Source organism: Ailuropoda melanoleuca, chromosome 16, assembly GCF_002007445.2.
Source record: "Ailuropoda melanoleuca isolate Jingjing chromosome 16, ASM200744v2, whole genome shotgun sequence".
Lineage (NCBI taxonomy): Eukaryota > Metazoa > Chordata > Mammalia > Carnivora > Ursidae > Ailuropoda > Ailuropoda melanoleuca.
Window position 1 is genome coordinate 84,859,816 of NC_048233.1, and position 18,475 is coordinate 84,878,290.

General features: G+C 57.5%; 2 protein-coding genes across 2 annotated transcripts; both read left to right on the forward strand.

The window, feature by feature from the left end:
* The first annotated feature begins 434 nt into the window (after positions 1-434).
* Positions 435-10,426, forward strand: KLC2 (kinesin light chain 2). Its single transcript, XM_034644653.1, has 16 exons — positions 435-617; positions 756-993; positions 3,631-3,861; positions 4,010-4,079; positions 4,704-4,926; positions 5,620-5,707; positions 5,811-5,912; positions 6,009-6,182; positions 6,288-6,387; positions 7,062-7,111; positions 7,217-7,284; positions 7,762-7,870; positions 7,973-8,128; positions 8,205-8,329; positions 8,557-8,614; positions 8,984-10,426. The coding sequence occupies exons 2-16, from the start codon at positions 766-768 to the stop codon at positions 9,065-9,067; spliced, it is 1,866 nt and encodes a 621-aa protein (XP_034500544.1). The 5' UTR covers positions 435-617; positions 756-765; the 3' UTR covers positions 9,068-10,426.
* Positions 10,427-10,638: 212 nt separating this feature from the next.
* RAB1B (RAB1B, member RAS oncogene family) lies at positions 10,639-17,945 on the forward strand. The gene is made up of 6 exons (XM_002916617.4): positions 10,639-10,771; positions 12,410-12,482; positions 12,774-12,869; positions 12,981-13,076; positions 16,285-16,416; positions 16,516-17,945. Exons 1-6 carry the CDS (start codon positions 10,758-10,760, stop codon positions 16,708-16,710), a joined length of 606 nt encoding a protein of 201 aa, XP_002916663.1. The 5' UTR covers positions 10,639-10,757; the 3' UTR covers positions 16,711-17,945.
* Positions 17,946-18,475: the final 530 nt, after the last annotated feature.

Here is an 18,475-nt window from a genome sequence, read left to right on the forward strand (position 1 = left end):
GCAGGAGCCGGGCCCGAGCGGGAGGCGTAGGTCCGCGCGGTCCGATCTGGACGGGAGACTGGCCGCTGGGTCGGCCTAGGGGAGGGGTCGTCGTGGGCGCAGGCTGTGGGAGAACAAGGCCTGCCTGCTGGGAGGGGGCGCGGTCCTCCGTGGCGGAGGGCGGGAGTTCGGCCTTTTCAGGGGAGGGGTCCGCGGGGCGTCACGCCGGCCTATGGGGAGGGGTCATTGTGGGCGCGGCCTGGTGGGGGCTACGAAGAAGCCGAGATCTCAAGCTCCTCTAGGGAAAGGGTCTCCCAAGGGGCGGCCTTCCCTAGAGGAGGGTGTCTGTGACTCGGCCTGCCTCTTGGGGAAGAGGCTGCCCGAGGGGTTGGGGCTGGATCTCCTAGAGGGGCCGGGGTCTCCCGCACGCGAGAAAGCCTCCACGATCCCTGTAGGACCATTTCCCAGCGCTCCCTGGCTAGGGGAGTCCCCGGGGACGTCCCGAGACTGAGCCGCCTCAGCGCGAGTGAGCCGGTGGTCTGGGCCGAATCCGGGTCCAGCCTCACCGGCCTCACCGCATTGCGTCTCCCGGGCCGAGACGAGCTGGGCGCGCCCCCTGTAGGACGAGAGCGGGCACGGTACGGGTTGCCGGCGGGGGGACCCGGGCACCCAGGGGACCCAGGCGTCCGGGGACCGGAGGTGTTTACCTAATTCGGGGCGGACGGCGGTGTGGCCCCAGGCCCGGCACCCGCCTGTCCGCCCCCTCGCCTTCACAGGCGGCACGCCATGGCTACGATGGTGCTTCCGCGGGAGGAGAAGCTGAGCCAGGATGAGATCGTGCTGGGCACCAAGGCCGTCATCCAAGGCCTGGAGACCCTGCGCGGGGAGCATCGTGCCCTTCTCGCTCCCTTGGTAGCTCATGAAGCTGGCGAGGCGGAGCCCGGCTCACAAGAGCGATGTGTCCTCCTGCGTCGCTCCCTGGAAGCCATCGAGCTGGGTCTAGGGGAGGCCCAGGTAGGCTGGTCTGGGATGCTGAGGTGGGAGGTCACGGGAGGGATGGAGCCTTCCAGAGGAATCCTGGCAATGTAGGAACAGAATCTGAGCAGGGAACCATGTGGCCTCTGGAGCCCATGGTAAGACCTTTGTAAATATCTGTTGAAAAATGAACGGGCTTTGGAAACCGCAGCGGTCCTTGCCTCAAGACAGCATGATCGTCCTTTAGCCCCCACACAGGACCCTGCTTCTCTGATGTGTAGCAGAGACTGAGTGGCATAGGAGAACAAAAAGGAAATCCTTAAGAACTGCCCTCCCCCATTCATTCTCTTATTCGTTCCTTCACAGGTAAGTTATCATGTGCCTACTATGTGCCAGGCAATCTATTATGTGCCAGAGATACAGGTCCAACGGGAGAGACAAGATCTTTGCCCTAGTCCACTGGGGAGAGAGTCAGACACACAAGTACATTTGTTACATATGTGATAAGTTCTACAAAGAGAAGAACAAGACCTTGTGATAGCTTCTAGCAGGAGATCTTATTTATTGGTCAGGCAGGACCTCTGAGGAAGTGACATTTAAACCAAGACCTGAAGGAAGGAATGAACCGGCCTCCAGAAAAGGGAGGGAGGTGAGAGGTTACATGTGCAAAAGTCCTGAGATAGGAAAGATCTTTTTGTGGTGGGAGAAATGAGAGAAGACCTGTCTAACCAGAGCTTCCTGGGGAAGGAGAGGGACAGAAGAGGCCTGTGGAAAAGGCAGGGGCCTGATCATGCTGCACTTATTAGTTTGGATTGTATTCTCAGAGAAGCAGAAAGCCTTTGGAGGGCTTCAGTTGTCAAAAGACACAGCCTGCCTTCAATTTTAGAAGCTCCCTTTAGGGGCACCTGGCTGACTCAGTAGAACGTGTGACTCTTGATCTCTGGGTTGTGAGTTTGAGTCCCATGTTGGGTGTAGAGATTACTTTTAAAAAAGAGTCTTTTTTTTAAAGATTTTATCTATTTATTTGACACAGAGACAGTGAGAGAGGGAATACAAGCAGGGGGAGTGGGAGAGGGAGAAGCAGGCTTCTCACTGAGCCAACGCAGGGCTCGATCCCAGGACCCTGAGATCACGACCAGAGCCAAAGGCAGATGCTTAATGACTGAGCCACCCAGATGCCCCTAAAAAAGAGTCTAAAAAAAAAAAAAAACTTCCTTTGGCTGAGGTGTGGAGAATGAACCATAGTGAGTCAAGGGTAGAAACAGGGAGCAGGTATTTAGCAAGCCACTGCTGGAATTCAAATGAGAAATGGTAGCTTGGACTACAGAGGTGACCGGGAGGGAGGAGAGAAGGGGCCCAGTTCTAGATGTTCTGGAGTAAGGGGAAGAGAGGAGGGCCGAGTAACTCCCAGATTGTGGTTGGAGCAAGTGAAGGGGACAAGAGAGCCTGGATGATCAGGGGTTCTGTTTTGGTCTGCTTTACGTTGGGGCTGCCAGGACAATATGCAGATGGAGATATTCAGTAGGCACTGAGGTGTACAAGGAGTACACACTTCTCCAGGAGAGAGCCTTGGCCCCTTCAAATCTTGGCTGAGATGCCATCTGCCTCCATAAATCTTGGGCAAGGTGGTATCATCTTGGTTTCCTTGTCTTTAAAATAGGGCTCACACCATCTGCTGTATATACTTCCAGGCTGTTTAGGGAATTTTAAAAAGCTAGTGGTTGTGGAAACACCTGTCACTTACACATTTGCTAATCAACTAGAAAGTGCAGGGTCCCAGGAGGCCTGGCCCTCTGGCAGCACAATGTGCTGGTCATTCCCTCCTTTGCCAGTTGGCTGCCAGGTACAGAGATAAACACACAGGGGTCCCCGTCCTAGTGTGCGCAGACACAGACACAGATGGGCAAGAGGATGGCATGGAGGGAAAGTGTCCTCCTTTCCTGGGGCTACAGGAATGACCCTGTCTGTGAAGGATGGAGAAAGAGTAGAGCCTATGTGAGGATCCAAGGCAAGAAGAGCCTAAAAGCCCAGGAAAAGAGTCCTAGAGGTTGGAGAGAGGGGTAGGGCCTGATGTTGAGGCCTCTGGGTCCCCTTCCCCTGTGGTTCCCAGACCTTCTAGGGGCTTGGGACATGTACACTTCTCCCCTCTAAAAGCTGCATAAGGGGCTTGCCTTGACAGAAGTCAGGATGGGGTCTTTCCATGGCCCTTCAGCCATTTATCAGGGTTCTTAGGAAATTGCTAGCCCTGGGGCAGGGGGCAATGGGATAGTGGCTGTGGCAGCAAGGCTTGAGTACAACCCCCAGGAGACACAAAGGAAGAGAATGGCTAGCTCAGGGAAAGTGCGACACCCCAGCTATCCTCTTGTGATAAACTCAGTGAGGTGGGAACTGGGGTTTTTAATGCAGGCCCAGGAGAAGGGATGGCCTTTCTCAGAGTCCAGAAGCAGCCTGGGAACCCAGGGCTCCTGACCCCAGGAGGAAGGAGCTGGGGGTCCCAAACCTCCTGGGTTCAGGTCTGGGACTGGGGTCTGTTTGGGGCCTTGGTGGGGGGGATCTCCCTTGATGAGAGGAGAACTTGGTGGCCCTCAGCGCTGTAGGCAGGGCCAGGCCCCAACACCCCAGGAGGCCCAGGCTCTAGACGAGACTAACCCTCATCCCGGCTGGCTGGCACCACAGGTGATCCTGGCGCTGTCGAGCCACCTGGGAGCTGTGGAGTCAGAAAAGCAGAAGCTGCGGGCTCAGGTGCGGCGCCTGGTGCAGGAGAACCAGTGGCTGCGAGAGGAGCTGGCCGGAACACAGCAGAAGCTGCAACGCAGCGAGCAGGCTGTGGCCCAGCTCGAGGAGGAGAAGCAGCACTTGCTGTTCATGAGCCAGATCCGCAAGCTGGATGAGGACACATCCCCCAGCGTGAGCCCCTACCACGGCCACTGCAAGACCATCGGGCAGGGGGGCTCGGGAGCAGGGAGGGACATGGAGCAAACTCGGCTCTGACCCAGCCACTGACACATGGGCTACCCTGCCCCTCCTTCCCTGACACTCACTCTGTCCTCCCCAGGAGGAGAAGGGGGACGTCCCCAAAGACTCTCTGGATGACCTGTTCCCCAACGAGGAGGAGCAGAGCCCAGGTGCAGAGGGGCAGCTGGTTCTGGGGGTGGGGGAAGGGAGGGCTGTGTCAACTCCTTGTCCTTGGGACCCAGAGGTCACCAGAAACGGCGACCAAAAGGCCGCCATGTTCTTTCCTGCCTCATTTCTGATCATCACATCCCAGCATGTTGGAGTTTAAAAGGCAAGTTTCACATGTTCTCTTCCCCTAAGCTCTGAGAAATAGGTATCACAGTTCCGAGCTTTGGAGCAGCCTGGCCTGGGTTCCAGACCTGCTCTGCCAGTAGTCGTTCTGGGACCACTGGTTTCTTTCCCTCTCTCAGCCTCCTCTGAGGGTTAAGGAGGATGCATGCACAGTACTGAGCCCTAGGCCAGTGCTTGCCTTGCTAATAGCATCGAGCACGTGTATCCGAGTCTCCCTTCTGCAGATGGGAAACTGTGGCTCAGAGGTTAGATGGCTTGCTCTGTAACACACAGCTTGAGGTATTGGGGTTGGGATTCTACCCACTCTACAGATGGGGAAACTGAGGCAGAATAGCTAGTGACTTGTCCAGGGCCCCATGTCAGGTAGGTTAAAGGCATGGCTGATCTGTGCCAGGCCAGCCCCGGGGGCAGTTGGTACATCTGATCTGCCCTTGGCCTTGCAGCCCCCAGCCCTGGAGGAGGGGATGTGGCTGCCCAGCACGGGGGCTATGAAATCCCAGCGCGGCTCCGCACCCTGCACAACCTGGTGATTCAGTACGCCTCCCAGGGCCGCTACGAGGTGGCTGTGCCCCTCTGCAAGCAGGCACTCGAGGACCTGGAAAAGACTTCAGGTCACGACCACCCCGACGTCGCCACCATGCTGAACATCCTGGCTTTGGTCTATAGGTGAGGGTGCCTCTGGCCACAATCATTACATGCTTCCTGAAGCCTCTAGCCCTGGGTCACAAAACCTCAGTCCCTGATGTGGGCCAGGACTGGGCAGCTTGGCTCTACCAGGCAGTTGGGCAGCAGAGAGAAGGAGATTATGCCCAGAGAGCGCTGAGCCCACAGGGTGCCTAGACCTCCCTGAGCCTGGGCTACAGGTGTGAATAAGGCTTAGTCTATTGGAGGAGAAAGGCTTGTGCATAACTAGGGATGGGGACAGCACATAAGGACTCTAAGGACACCAGGGAGGCAGCCCAGCGTCTCTGGGCATTAAGGCTTAAGAAGGGTCTTTGGTGAAAGATAAGTTGCCCAGAATATGAGAGGGTTCGAAAAGTTTTCCTTGGCAGAACAGTATGAGCAAAGGCCCTGGGGAATAGACACCAAGGTGCACTAAGCACGAGGAAGTGGGGGTAGAATTCTGGGGAGTCTGGCTCATACCCCAGCACTCGATCCCCTGGTGAGTTGTGAGGGAACTGTTCAAAGTCCCCCCAAGCTCCTGGAGGACAGGGGCTGACCAGGTCTCCCCAAGCTCTGGGTCATAGTCATGTCCCCTCATCAGTAAATACCGGAGGAGTGACCATGGGGATCTGGGACCAGTAGGGGGTGGGCCTTGGGCTGGAGGACACCCCTCACCATGCTTCTGCCCGCACCCAGGGACCAGAACAAGTACAAAGAGGCTGCCCACCTGCTCAACGATGCCCTGGCCATCCGGGAAAAGACACTGGGCAAGGACCACCCAGCTGTGAGTGAGAGTGGGTGGGAGGTGGGGGCTGCCCTGCCCTGCTTTGGGCAGGGCCCCAAGTCATTGAGCCTCCATTCTCCCACCTACCCCCCCCCCTCGCCAGGTGGCCGCAACATTGAACAACCTGGCAGTTCTGTATGGCAAGCGGGGCAAGTACAAAGAGGCCGAGCCACTGTGCAAGCGGGCACTAGAAATCCGGGAGAAGGTGGGAGCAGGCAGGGCTGGGCAGGCTGGCTGGGCCTGGCAGGCAGGGGCCTAGGGCAGCCCCGAGCCCAGCCACTGGCTCCCACTCCTATCCCAGGTCCTGGGCAAGTTTCATCCGGATGTGGCCAAGCAGTTGAGCAATCTGGCCTTGCTGTGCCAGAACCAGGGCAAAGCTGAGGAGGTGGAATACTACTACCGGAGGGCCCTGGAGATCTATGCCACACGCCTTGGGCCTGATGACCCCAACGTGGCCAAGACCAAGAACAACCTGGTACCCTGGGCCAGGAGTGGGGTGGGAGGAGAGGAGCTGGGGGGAGGAAGGAAGGAAAAGGCTCAGCTCCCTGCATCCTGCTCACTCTCTGCCCCTTTCCTCCAGGCCTCCTGCTACTTGAAGCAGGGCAAGTACCAAGATGCAGAGACCCTGTACAAGGAGATCCTCACCCGTGCTCACGAGAAGGAGTTTGGCTCTGTCAATGGTGAGTCTCTGACCATCATGTGCCCCCAGCTCACACAGCACAGGCCTGCCCGGCCGTCAGCATCCAGAGCAAATACTTTAGCTGGGCGGGCCCTTGTGGGGTCTGGCTGGTCCCCAGCCACTTGTGTGCACGTGTGAACACACACACCCAACTCACACAGCCTCCTGGGTCTTGCTGGTGCTATATACACCCTTTGCATAGCCCGTGCCTTGGGCCCAGAGTCTTTCCCCTTCCTCTGCTGTGCAATTCCTGTTCACCGCAAGGGCCCATCCCAAATGTCTCCCCCTCTGGGAAGCCACCTTCCGGCCCCCAATGGTCAGTCATTTCCTGCTCTGGGATCACGGAGCCTGGCCTATCATTCAGGCCTAGCATGTGTCTCAGCCTGTGGGCTTGAGGCATTTAAGGATCTGCTCCCCCCAGCCCTCAATCCCAAGCCCTGCAAGCACAGGCCTGTGCCATGTCATCTCCATGTTCCAGAAGAGGGTCAGTAATGTTTCAAGTCTGGTTTTTTTCATTCATTCATACATTCATTCATTCATTCATTCATTCATGCAACAAAACCCAACTCTGATCCTTCCTGGGTACCCCTGACCTCCTCCCCAGACCCCAGTCCTATGTTTCAACCAGGAGAAGCCTATATGGGAGGCTGGTGATAGCCCCCTTTCTCCCCCCAGGGGACAACAAGCCCATCTGGATGCATGCAGAAGAACGGGAGGAGAGCAAGGTAGCTCTATGGGCAGGGCTGGGGTGTCTGGGGAGAGAGGGTGAGGCTAAGGATGTGTAAAGGGGAGGGATTTCTGCCACCTCCCCTGACCATTCCTTCCCCCAGGACAAGCGCCGGGACAGCATCCCCTATGGGGAATATGGGAGCTGGTACAAGGCCTGTAAAGTAGACAGGTGAGGACAGCAAAGCAGGGCTGGTAATAGAGCAGGTAGCAGGGTAACGGCATCCTGGGTGGGGGCCAAGTCCAGGCTCTACACTCCATTATGCTCACCCCCAGCGCACGTGCGCACACACACACACACACTCCTCTTTGTCAACTTGTCTTTCGAGACCTGGATCACTGGCCACCTGTCCCAAAAAGGCTTTCTGCACTGGGACAGCCCAATTATCTTGCCCTTGGGTCTCCCAGCTTTTAGTCCTGGTGACAACATCCCACTTAGGGCTCTGGGTCCAAGTCCCCAACCCTAGGAATCTGGGGGGATTCCAAGACAGGGGAGTCTAAGTAGGACTAGCACAGGGCTGGACACAAGAGGGGTAGAGACTCTGGTTGGCCGGATGGTTCCTCAGGGCTCAATGTGGGCCGGATGCTAGGATGGGCCTGGTTCCTGGAGAACATGGAGTTTGAGACTACTCTGCTGTCCCGTCCACAGCCCCACAGTCAACACTACCCTGCGCAGCTTGGGGGCCCTGTACCGGCGCCAGGGCAAGCTAGAAGCTGCACATACACTGGAGGACTGTGCCAGCCGCAGCCGCAAGCAGGTGGGACAACAGGCACAAGGGGTGTGGGCAAGGACCTCTGCATCCATGTGTGTTCCTGTCAGGATTCAGGGCTCCACCTGATGTGCCCTGCCACTCCCTCAGGGCCTGGACCCCGCAAGCCAGACCAAGGTGGTGGAACTGCTGAAAGACGGCAGCGGTGGGCGGGGAGACCGCCGGGGCAACAGAGACGTGGCAGGAGCCGGGGCTCGGCCTGAGTCTGACCTCGAGGAGGCAGGACCTGCAGCTGAGTGGAGCGGAGTGAGTCTAGGGGCTGGGGTGGGCCGGGAGGCTGGGTAGTCAGTGTGGTAGAGAGACAGACTTGTCCACCCCGCAGGACGGCAGTGGCTCCTTGCGGCGCAGCGGCTCCTTTGGGAAGCTCCGAGATGCCCTGAGGCGGAGCAGTGAGATGCTGGTGAAGAAGTTGCAGGGTGGTGGCCCCCAGGAGCCTCCTAACCCCAGGTGAGCCTCTGCCCCCAATGGGCCCTCCACCCAGGGTGAGCCTCTCAAGAACCTACCAACCCAGGTGAGCTCCTGATCCAGGTGAACTCCCTTCTCTCCCTCAAGCTCCACCACCCAGCAGATCTGCTCCCCTTCCGTCAGCCGTGGTCTCCAGCCCCAGCCTGACCCCTTGCCACATCCTCTCCCAGTCCCACCTTTGACAAATCGAGGCATTCCTTTCTCCTCAGGATGAAGCGGGCCAGTTCCCTCAACTTCCTCAACAAGAGTGTGGAAGAGCCAGTCCAGGTATGGCTGGTGGGTGTTGGGCACTGGGCAGTGAAGCCCCGACCCCGGGGCCCAAAGACTGCATGTCCTGTGTACTTGCCAAGCTTGTCAATCACGTCTGTTTATCTAGAAACCTTTCCAGCTCTGTGCCAGGCCTGGCTTTGGGCTGGACACTGGGAAGACAAATGAGGGAAGCCCAGCTCCTGCCTGGGGTGGACATGCAAGTGGCCAGGGCCAGCACGTGACTGTGGAAGTGGGCGGGAGTGCCAGAGTACCAGGACATGGTCAGGGGCCCCACTCGGGGACTCTGGCTGATCAGGCCCCTTCTGGCCAAGGAAGTACAGACGGGCAGCAGCGAGAAGCTGAGCCACCTGCCCCCTCTGCCCACAGCCTGGAGGCACAGGTTTCTCTGACAGCCGCACCCTCAGCTCCAGCTCCATGGACCTCTCCCGACGAAGCTCCCTCGTGGGCTAATCCTGAAGGGGCAGCCAGTTGCCAGAGCCTCCACCCGGCACTGTCTCCATCCCCAGCCCTTCGCATGGGCCTGCTGCTTGCCCCACCTGTCTCTCCCAAGAACCCTCGTCTTTTCTGTTCAATCTCAGGGTAACCTCCTCCCTTGTCATCTCAGCCTAAGCCCTGGAGGCTGGGCCTGCCCGCTCCAGCTCTACCCCTTATTTATTCCATCCAGCAGGGCTCCCTCTTCTCTAGGTGAGGGGCCAGGTGAGGGGCTGGCCAGGGTCTCCAAGGTGGAGACTCAGTGGCCTTCTCTCGCCAGGACCCCTGCGCCAAGAACACTAAGCACCTGCAGTCCCGTCAGCACTCCTGCCCTCCTGTCCCCCGGCCGTTGCTTCTGTATATAGAGAAATAAGTTATTGGCCGCGCCCCTCCCCTCAGTCCGCGGTACTGCCCGGTTCGCCCCTCACCCTGCCCTTCTCTAGTGGTACCGCCCAGGCCTTAATCACCCCCATTCCGCGCGGTGGTATCTCCCAGGCTCTACATCTCGGGGGCGGCGCCTCCCCAAAGGGTTCCCCGGGCCTTCTCGCGCTCCTCCTGGCCTCTGAGGGGCGCGTTGAGCCCCACCATCCCCTTGCCCGTCCTCTCACCGCCGGGCCCTGCCCAGCATCCCGGCCTTATGCACTGCCCCTCCCGCCCGGCCCCGCCCAGGCACGGCCTGACCCCGCCCCGGGCACCGCCCGTCGAGCCATCCTGCCACGCCCCTTCCCACGCCTGCAGCTTGTCGCTAGGGGCAGTGACGGCCCCTGTGGCAGGAGGGGCTGCCCCAGTTGGGGGGGGGGCGGTGAGGCGGTCCCTCTCTATTTTCAAATGTTGCTGTAGAAATAAAAACCGTTTGAATCTGAGCTGGGCTTGTTTTGGGGCGGAGGCCAAGGGTCCCTAGCGTCTCTAGGTTGGGGGTGAGGTCGGGAGAGGCTGCGAGCGAGCGAGTGTGTGTGTGTGTCCCTTGTCCGGTCCCGCGCTGCTGGAGCCCAGATATTTTGCTCCTATCCCGGATTTGTTTGGGGGCCTCACAGATGGAGTTTTTTCTAACAACCTTCATCTCTGAGGTTCTAGAGACCGCGGGCTTTGAATTCTGCCCTTTACTAAGCTGTTTCATCTTGAGCGACTTACCGAGACTCCACCTTTGCCATCTATAAAATGTGGGTGAAGACACCCTCCGGGAGCTGCGTCTGAGTTAGGAGAGCCAGCACACCAAGATACCCCAAATAAATGAACTTCTGATGCTAACAACTCCTTGAACAGCGAGGGTAGGGATGACTACCTCTGCCAGACAGACATGAAGCGTGTCAACCCCAGTCCTAAATTGACCTCTCATCGTCGGGACGCGTCACGTCCCCGAGTGCTCTCCTCAAGCCCAGGTACGGCTATAGGAAGCGAACTACAAGCCCCAGGAGGCAATGCGCGGCGACTATGGGTCGTCGGCTAGGAGCCGCGGCCTCGGGTTTGCGCCTGCGCAACGGGGGGGGGGTGTGAGTTGGTCAAAATATGGAGACTACAAGTTCCGAGAAGCAACGCGGCAAGGCCCAAGTCGGGAATGTTTGCGCCTGCGCGTCGCGGGCGGGGCCTCTGGGGCGGAGCGGCCACCATCTTGGAACGGGAGGCGGAGCAGAGCTGACTGGGAGCGACCGAGCGGGCCGCCGCCGCCGCCATGAACCCCGAATAGTGAGTGAGCCCCGCCCGCGCCGTTCGGCGCAGCCTCGATCCCGAGTACGGGGCTGTACGCTTACCGGGGTTGTCCGGCCTGGGTCAAGACTGAGCGGCTCCCCCACATCCGGGTCCCTCTTCCGCTGACCCCCCCCCCCACATCCGGGTCCTGCCCCTCCCTCGGGGGCCCCAGGACCCCGGCTCGGCACCCCGAGTTCTTGCACCCGGGACCGAGACACTGCGACCCCAAGGGCCACTACTTGGAGCCCGAAGCACCGGCCCCTTACAGGCCTTATTGGTCAGGTGACCCCCGCAGCCTGGGTCTCTCCAGGCCTCAGTTTCCCCACCTGCTGCTTGCAGTGGCGGTCTGGGTGCTGACGACGGTCCCGGCGTTTTGGAGCCGGTCCAGACTCAGGCCCTTTAGATCTGACAGTAAATCTTTCTGTTTTTTCCGTTCTCCCCGAATCCGGTTCCCGGGGCTGGTCAGAAGCGGGAGGCCCCGAGGCGCCGCTCTGGGTCGCCCTCCCGTAGGACCTCCCCTCCGGAGCTGCCGCTTAGCCCCTCGCTGGGTCTAGCTGTCCTGCCGCTCCTGGAGGCCGGTCACTTCCCGCCCTCTCCTCACCTTTGCGCAGGCCCCCTGCGCCACCGTCACACCCCTTCCCTTCGCCGTCACGCTGCCGATGAAGTTTAGATGAATGGCATTTGTTTCTCCCCTTCCAGTGGGATTCTCTGTACCTCAGACTCTCCTCACTTCTTGGTCACTCCCCCTGCGGGTAGGTGGCCCATATCTCTGCCCCGGACATCTCATTGACAGTTTTCCCCAAGTGTCAGTTGTCTTCTTCCTCTTCTGCCACTTCCTTTTTCTCCTCCAGATCGAGGCCTCAGATTTCCTTGGGGATGGGTGAAGCTCTGAGCTGGATTAGAAGGGACACAGAAGGGAACCAGCAGGCTCTCACAGAGACTTTGGAGTCTGAACCTGGTTTCCAGTCTAAAAGTTAACAGCTGTGTAACTTAGGGCAAGTCACTTCCCTCTTCTGACCTCTGGTTTCCTCACTAGTTGGGAATAACACCATCCACTTCATAGGCTGATGTAAGGCTTAAATGAGATGATGCATTTGCAGTATCTAGCACAGGGCGAGGTACAAAGTAGGAACTCAGTACGTTTTAACTGCCTCTCGTTGACCACCTCTTTTTAGAGGCTTCATACCAGGCTCTTTACGTAGATATTCTGGCTGGGCCCTAGCTTCCATTTCTGGGATCTCCCCTGCCAAGCCAGGTAGGCCTCAGGGCAGTGGAGGGGGGTTCCCTAACTAGCCCCTACTGGCCCAGAGACCATGGAGTCTGTCAGGTCTCAGAGTAGGACGCCCAGCTTTTTCTCCTAAGGATTGTGATCCATGGCAGGTCATGCCCCTCCCTGTGCCTCAGCTTCCTTCTCTGTAAAGTGGAAATTCAGACTCAGTCCTTTGGGCGAGCTGTAATATGGGGGGTAGTCAGCCCTCCTCTTCCCAGGACTTCTGGGAGGATATTGTGAGCTCCTTAATACTCTAAACTAAGGCAAGCCTCACAGCATGGGAGAAGGCTATAGTTATGATTGCAGGATGGCATGGCGGGTGGGCGCCCTGCCTTCCTTCATGCCTTCCCATCCTTTCTCTCTAGTGACTACCTGTTTAAGCTGCTTTTGATTGGTGATTCGGGCGTGGGCAAGTCATGCCTGCTTCTGCGGTTTGCTGTGAGTAAGAAGCCTCCCGTACGATCCACCTGGGGTCCTGGCTGGTGGCAGGAGGGAGAGGGGGCAACCCAGAGCACAGTAGTTTGAAGACCTTAGAACCAAGGATGAAGTTGTAGGACCTCCTAGTAGCATCTCTGACTGAACAAAGACAAGGGGGGTAGCAGATTGGGGTGCTGAGAATGGGGGCTTGGTAGCTACAAGCTTGGCCGGGTCAGGGACCTGGAGGGAGATTTTCCAAGTGGCCTTTGGGCCTGTTCACCTAGGCCATTTCATTGGTCCCTACTTTTCCAGGATGACACATACACAGAGAGCTACATCAGCACCATCGGGGTGGACTTCAAGATCCGAACCATTGAGCTGGATGGCAAAACCATCAAACTTCAGATCGTGAGTGTCACTCTTCCCATCTCTGGCACAAAGGCAGCCACCTTGGGAGGGGTGGGGGCTCTGGGCAAGTAGCCCAGGGCTGACCTGCCCTTCTCTCCTACTGTTTTGTAGTGGGACACAGCTGGTCAGGAGCGGTTCCGGACCATCACTTCCAGCTACTACCGGGGGGCTCATGGCATCATTGTGGTGTATGATGTCACCGACCAGGTACTCCTGGTGTCACATGTCCAGTTTTGCCTCCTCAGCTTCAGGTCTTTGGGGCTTTGTTTTGTTTTGTTTTAGGGTTTTATTTTTTTAAGTAATCTGCACAGCCAGCGTGGGAGTTGAACTCACAACCCGGAGATCAAAAATCACACGCTCTACTAACTGAGCCAGCCAGGCACTCCAGGTCTTTGGTTCTTGTTTCTTTTTACTCTTCCTATCCTCTCTTCCGGCTGCTGCCTGGAAGGGAGGCTGTACTTGGACTCATTTCATGAGGAGGGAAACAGTTGCAGAAGTGCATCCTCCTCAGGCCCCACTCAGGGCGTTGGCAGAAACAGGCCTCACACCGCCTGGCTAAACTTGCCACCTTATTCTAGACTTTTTAGGCACCTATGTTCCTAGGGGTTTAGTCAGCTGATTGGTTGCTGTGCTGGGCGCACGGCTTCCTGTGTGAAGACACTGTGGAGAAGTGATTGGAGGGCTTTAGATAAGGAGGTGAGGGAGCCCTGCACTCTGGGCGCATTGTGAGCAGAGGTAGGAGCCCTGCGTCTGCTGTGGTGGCATTAGTCCTGTGTCACTGGCAGCAGTGGTGGTATTAACAGGCTGAAACAGTCCCGCCATACCTTGCAGTTTATAGAACTTGTTACAGCCTCTTAACACTCTAAAGAAGTCTGCATTAGGTTCCCATTTTATTGACGAGGAAATGGGTCAGAGTGGTGAGGAGACTTGGCTTGGGGTCATACAGCTAGTGAAGTGGCAGAAACAGAAAACGTAGGTCTACTGATTCTACTTGCTGTATTCTTTCTACTAAACCTTGTTGCTTAGTGGGGACCAGGCCCTGGGGACATGGAAATGCTTACATCAGCCCTGGGCCTGGAGGAGTTCCTGCTCTGAGGGGCAGCTGGGCCCTTGGGCTCACCAGGAACTCATGATGCCTTCTGGACAACAAGCTGTGGGTGGACTGTGCTCTGCTCAGACAGAGGTCATCATGGACCTCAGCTGCCAAGTTCCATGACCTCATTTCAGTTCTTGCCCTGATTGACCTCTCATGGCTTTTACCTTCATTCTCCTCCCTCTCCTTGGAAAGTTTACTATCTCCAGCTCTCCTACCTCTTGCTGCATTAGCTTTTCAGTGACTTCTACTGGTTTGCCCTGTACTACAACTGCCACACTCCCTGCCTTCCCCCCTGCCCCCAGTCTTGTGCTTCCTGACTCTCCCTGCATGGGTCTGGACACTGTGGTTTGGCTTCTGTCTTATGTTCTGTGATTCCTGTGTAAGTAGCTATCGCTGTGGATCTTCTCTGTTTTCTACTTTGCTGGCACTTTGTGTAGTAATTCTAACCTTCTTGGTATCACCCAATGAACTAAGTCCTAGGGTCCCTGTTTTCCAGATGAAATAAATATGCTTGGGGAGGTGTTAGGTAACTTGCCCATGGTCTCATAGGTTCTTGGCTTCTGAGCTTACCCTTCCCTGCCCTTAGCCAACCTCTCCTGAGCTCCAGATTGTCTTCAGAACTCAGCATTTCCAGCACTGGCCTCACTCTCTCCCACTAAACTGGCTCCGGCATCCCCCATCTTTGTAACAGTTCCTGTTGGCCTGACCAGAAAACTCTTTCCTCCCCCCTCCCTCCCTCTGTTCTCCCCCCGCCACCTTCTATCTCAAGTCCATTCCCTTGTAACAATAGCAGTGATGAGGATGACAGCAGCTCCTGCTAATTAAGCACTTGTTATAAGACAGGCCTGTGTTCGTTATCTCTTGCGTACAACAGCCCCACTGGGAACTGCTGTTTTATCAAAATGAGGAAGCTGAAGCTCAGAGAGTTGAGGTGATAAATCTAGGGTCACACAGTAAATGGCAGACCTGGGGCTTACCCAGAATGGCCTGACTCTAAATCCTGTGCTCTTCCTTGCTTCACTCCCTGGCTCAGGGCACATCTCTTCCCTAGATTATTCTAGCCACCTCCCAGTTGGTCGCCATCTTCTTGCCAGTCTGATCTGGCCTCTACACTCCTGTCTGAACTGTCTTCCCAGAACACAGGTGTGTTTCTGCTGCTCCCTTCCTAAGAAAACCTGCATGGGCTCCTGGTTGTCCAGATTTAGCCAGGCTAAGACCTTCCGTCCTCTGGCCTGCCTCCTTTCCCCCTCCTAATGTGCTCAGGGCCTGTGTCGCAGCAGCCTTCAGCTTCTCCCTGCTCCCCAGGGGCACCATACCCGTCCCAATCCTTGACCTGGTGTATGTCATCTCCTCGCCTTGCACTTTTCCCATCCCTCCACTTGCTTCCACACAAGGCCAGTTCGTCCCTTCAGACATAGGTCAGCCATAGTCTCCCCAGGCAGAGGCGGTCCTGGAGCTCCAGGAGCTCTTGCTATCTCTCCCTGAAGCACTCATCACACAATCTTGCCATTGTGTGTGTGTCCTGGTCTAGTCCTCCGCTGTCCCCTGAGTGCCGTAGGGCAGGACCCAGGGATTTGTCCCTTCTGTGTCCACAGGGCCCAGCCTGGGACATGGCAGCAGGTGTACATTTAAATGCAGTGGGATATCCCCACACCTCTGACTCCTGAGAAGGGAAAGTGTGGCTCTGGCTCAACCATGTTTCTAAAAGTTCTGTCTTTGTCTACGAGCCAGGGGTAGGGGGTAGGGAGCTGTTGGGAGAGCCGGTCTGAATGAGGAGGCTGTTAGTGCCAGAAGCAGGACGAATGTCTGGCTCTGTTCCCAGGATACACGTCTCCCTCATAGGCCAGGGTCTCCTCTCTGAGGACCCTCCACCTACCATTGGGCTGAAAGACTTCACACCTTACAGGGATTTTAAGGCCACTGTGGGAACTTTGTGATCTTGCTAACCTGTTCCCTTCCATTTCTGTCTCCTCTCTAGTCTCTCCTGTTGTCATTTGCGTGTTTTCGGCCTTTTCTGTGTCTCAGGGAGACTAGCTGTAGGAAGCAGAGCTGGCTGGCCCTTAAGCCTAGGCTCTTTAGGTATTGGGACTGTTGGCAGACAGCTGGTGCTGTGCCAGGTTTGGTTTTGGGGGTCTCAGTTGGAGTGGGTCAGGGAGGAGATCTAAGCCTGGAGGGGAGAGTTTCCTCTGGGTCCCTGAGCTCAGGACTCCTGTCTCTCTCGGGAGCCCAGGGAAACCCTCTTCAAAAGCCCCTGTTCTCCTGGCCTTGAGTAGGGGTGGGAGTTGGGAGCAAAATAACTTCTGATTCTGGCTCCTCTAGGAATCTTATGCCAACGTGAAGCAGTGGCTACAGGAGATTGACCGCTATGCCAGTGAGAACGTCAATAAGCTCCTGGTGGGCAACAAGAGCGACCTCACCACCAAAAAGGTGGTGGATAACACCACCGCCAAGGTGAGTGGGGCCTGGGTCGGGCCACCCAGGGAGGGTGGGCTGGGGTCTGCTGCCCTTTACCCCTCCTTCCCCTCTTCTTCTCTCTTCTCCCCTTGTCAGGAGTTTGCAGATTCTCTGGGCATCCCCTTCCTGGAGACGAGTGCCAAGAACGCCACCAATGTTGAGCAGGCATTCATGACCATGGCTGCTGAGATCAAAAAGCGGATGGGGCCTGGGGCAGCCTCAGGGGGTGAGCGGCCCAACCTCAAGATCGACAGCACCCCTGTGAAGCCGGCTGGTGGTGGCTGTTGCTAGGAGGGCCATGTGGGGTGGGACAGGAGGGGGCACCTTCTCCAGATGATGCCCCTGGAGGGGACAGGAGGTGCCTCCCTCTCCTGGGGCATTTGAGTCTGTGGCTTTGGGGTGTCCTGGGCTCCCCATCTCCCTCTGGCCCATCTGCCTGCTGCCCTGAGCCCTGGTTTTGTCAAGGCCCCCAAGGGAGGACACCCAGGACCTTTGGCTGGGGTGGGGATGTGGGCTTGCTCTGCTGCTGCCTCTAGGTAACTTTAAAAGATACCCCACCACACACCTTTCTTTGGAATGAGGGCTCCTCTGTTTCCCTTCCTTGCACCCCATGTATGCTGCAGTGGGTTTCTTTCCTTACCCTTTTTCTTCTCTCCCCACTCCCCTTTCCCAAGAGCTGGGAGCCTCCCTGGCCTCTACAGTCCCTGGCTGCAGTCAGCGCCGGGGGCCAGGAATGGGACCAGGGGATCCAGGACCCAGGATCCAGGGCCCTGGGCTGGACCTCAGGAAGGGCATGGGGGCCATTGGGGCCCAGCAGCCCACCCTTTCCTCTCCTCCCTGCTGCTTCTCCCTGCCCCTTCATACTCACAGCTCCAGCCGTCCAGCTGCGGTGGGGTCTGAGCACATCTAGAGCAGGTGGGCGGGCAACCATGCTGGGCCTGTGTCTTGAGCCCAGAGGGAGCCTGCTTCTGCCACCCCCTGCCCTGCCAGAGCCAGGCCCATGTGCTGCCTGCCCACCGTGCCCCTTTGTCCCCATGACAGGCAGAGGCGGAAGGCCCACCGAGCCAGAGGCCGGGCACCAGCCTTAACCCTCACTCTGCCAGCACCTCTTCCCTTTCCCTAAGGCAGCACATCTGGCTTATTCTCCCCCTTCTGTTCTTCGGAGCCTATGAGGGCAGGTCCTCATACCCTGTCACTGCTTCTCCTCTGGGGAATGTGGGTGCAAACCCAGGGTCCGGGGCCTCTCCCCTCACCCCCTCCCACCCAGGATCCTAGCCCCCTGCCCTCTGGCACAGCTTCTTCCTGCAGAAAAAAACAAACCTTTGGTCTCTACCTGAGAAGCCATGTCCCTTGTGCTGTCTCTCGCCTGTCCCACCTGTGCCCTGCCCTCCAGCTTGTATTTAAGTCCCTGGGGTGCCCCCCACTCCCAGGTTCCCCTCTGGTGTCATGTCAGGCATTTTGCAAGGAAAAGCCACTTGGGGAAAGACAGAAAGGACAAAAAATAAATAAATTTCCACTGGCCCTCGGGTGAGCCGAGGGTTTTTGCAAGGAAGTTGTGGTGGTTGAGTGTGGTCTGTGGTGGGAGCTGTCTTGGGGTGGGGGAATAGAACTGGGGTCCCGGCTTGGACTGTGTGTCCTAGGGTTGCTGTTGAAAGTCCTTGACCCACTTCCAAAAGCCAGGAGCGCTGCCTGCTTTTGTTTCTGTGGTGTGTCCCCACGGGCCCAGCACGGTTCTGGCAGCAGGGGAGGCCGGCGGCCATGGGCAGTACCTGGTGAGCCGCCGCCAGCACCCACACAGGCGCACATCCGTCCAGCCTGTGAGGTTGGGCTGCAGACGTGCCCCATCACGCCTGGCCCGCATCCCCTTACTGCCCCTTCTCCCACCTTTGCTCTGGGTTCAAGCCAGGTGTCTCTGCCCCCTCGGACAGTGCCAAGTTCCTCCCACTTAGGACCTCAGCCTGGTCTCCCAGGCCAGTGTGCAAAATACAGTATGTGAGGCTAGGGGTGTGTGTGTGTGCTCCTCCGAGTGGACCGAACTCGTGTGACGCGGGGGGGG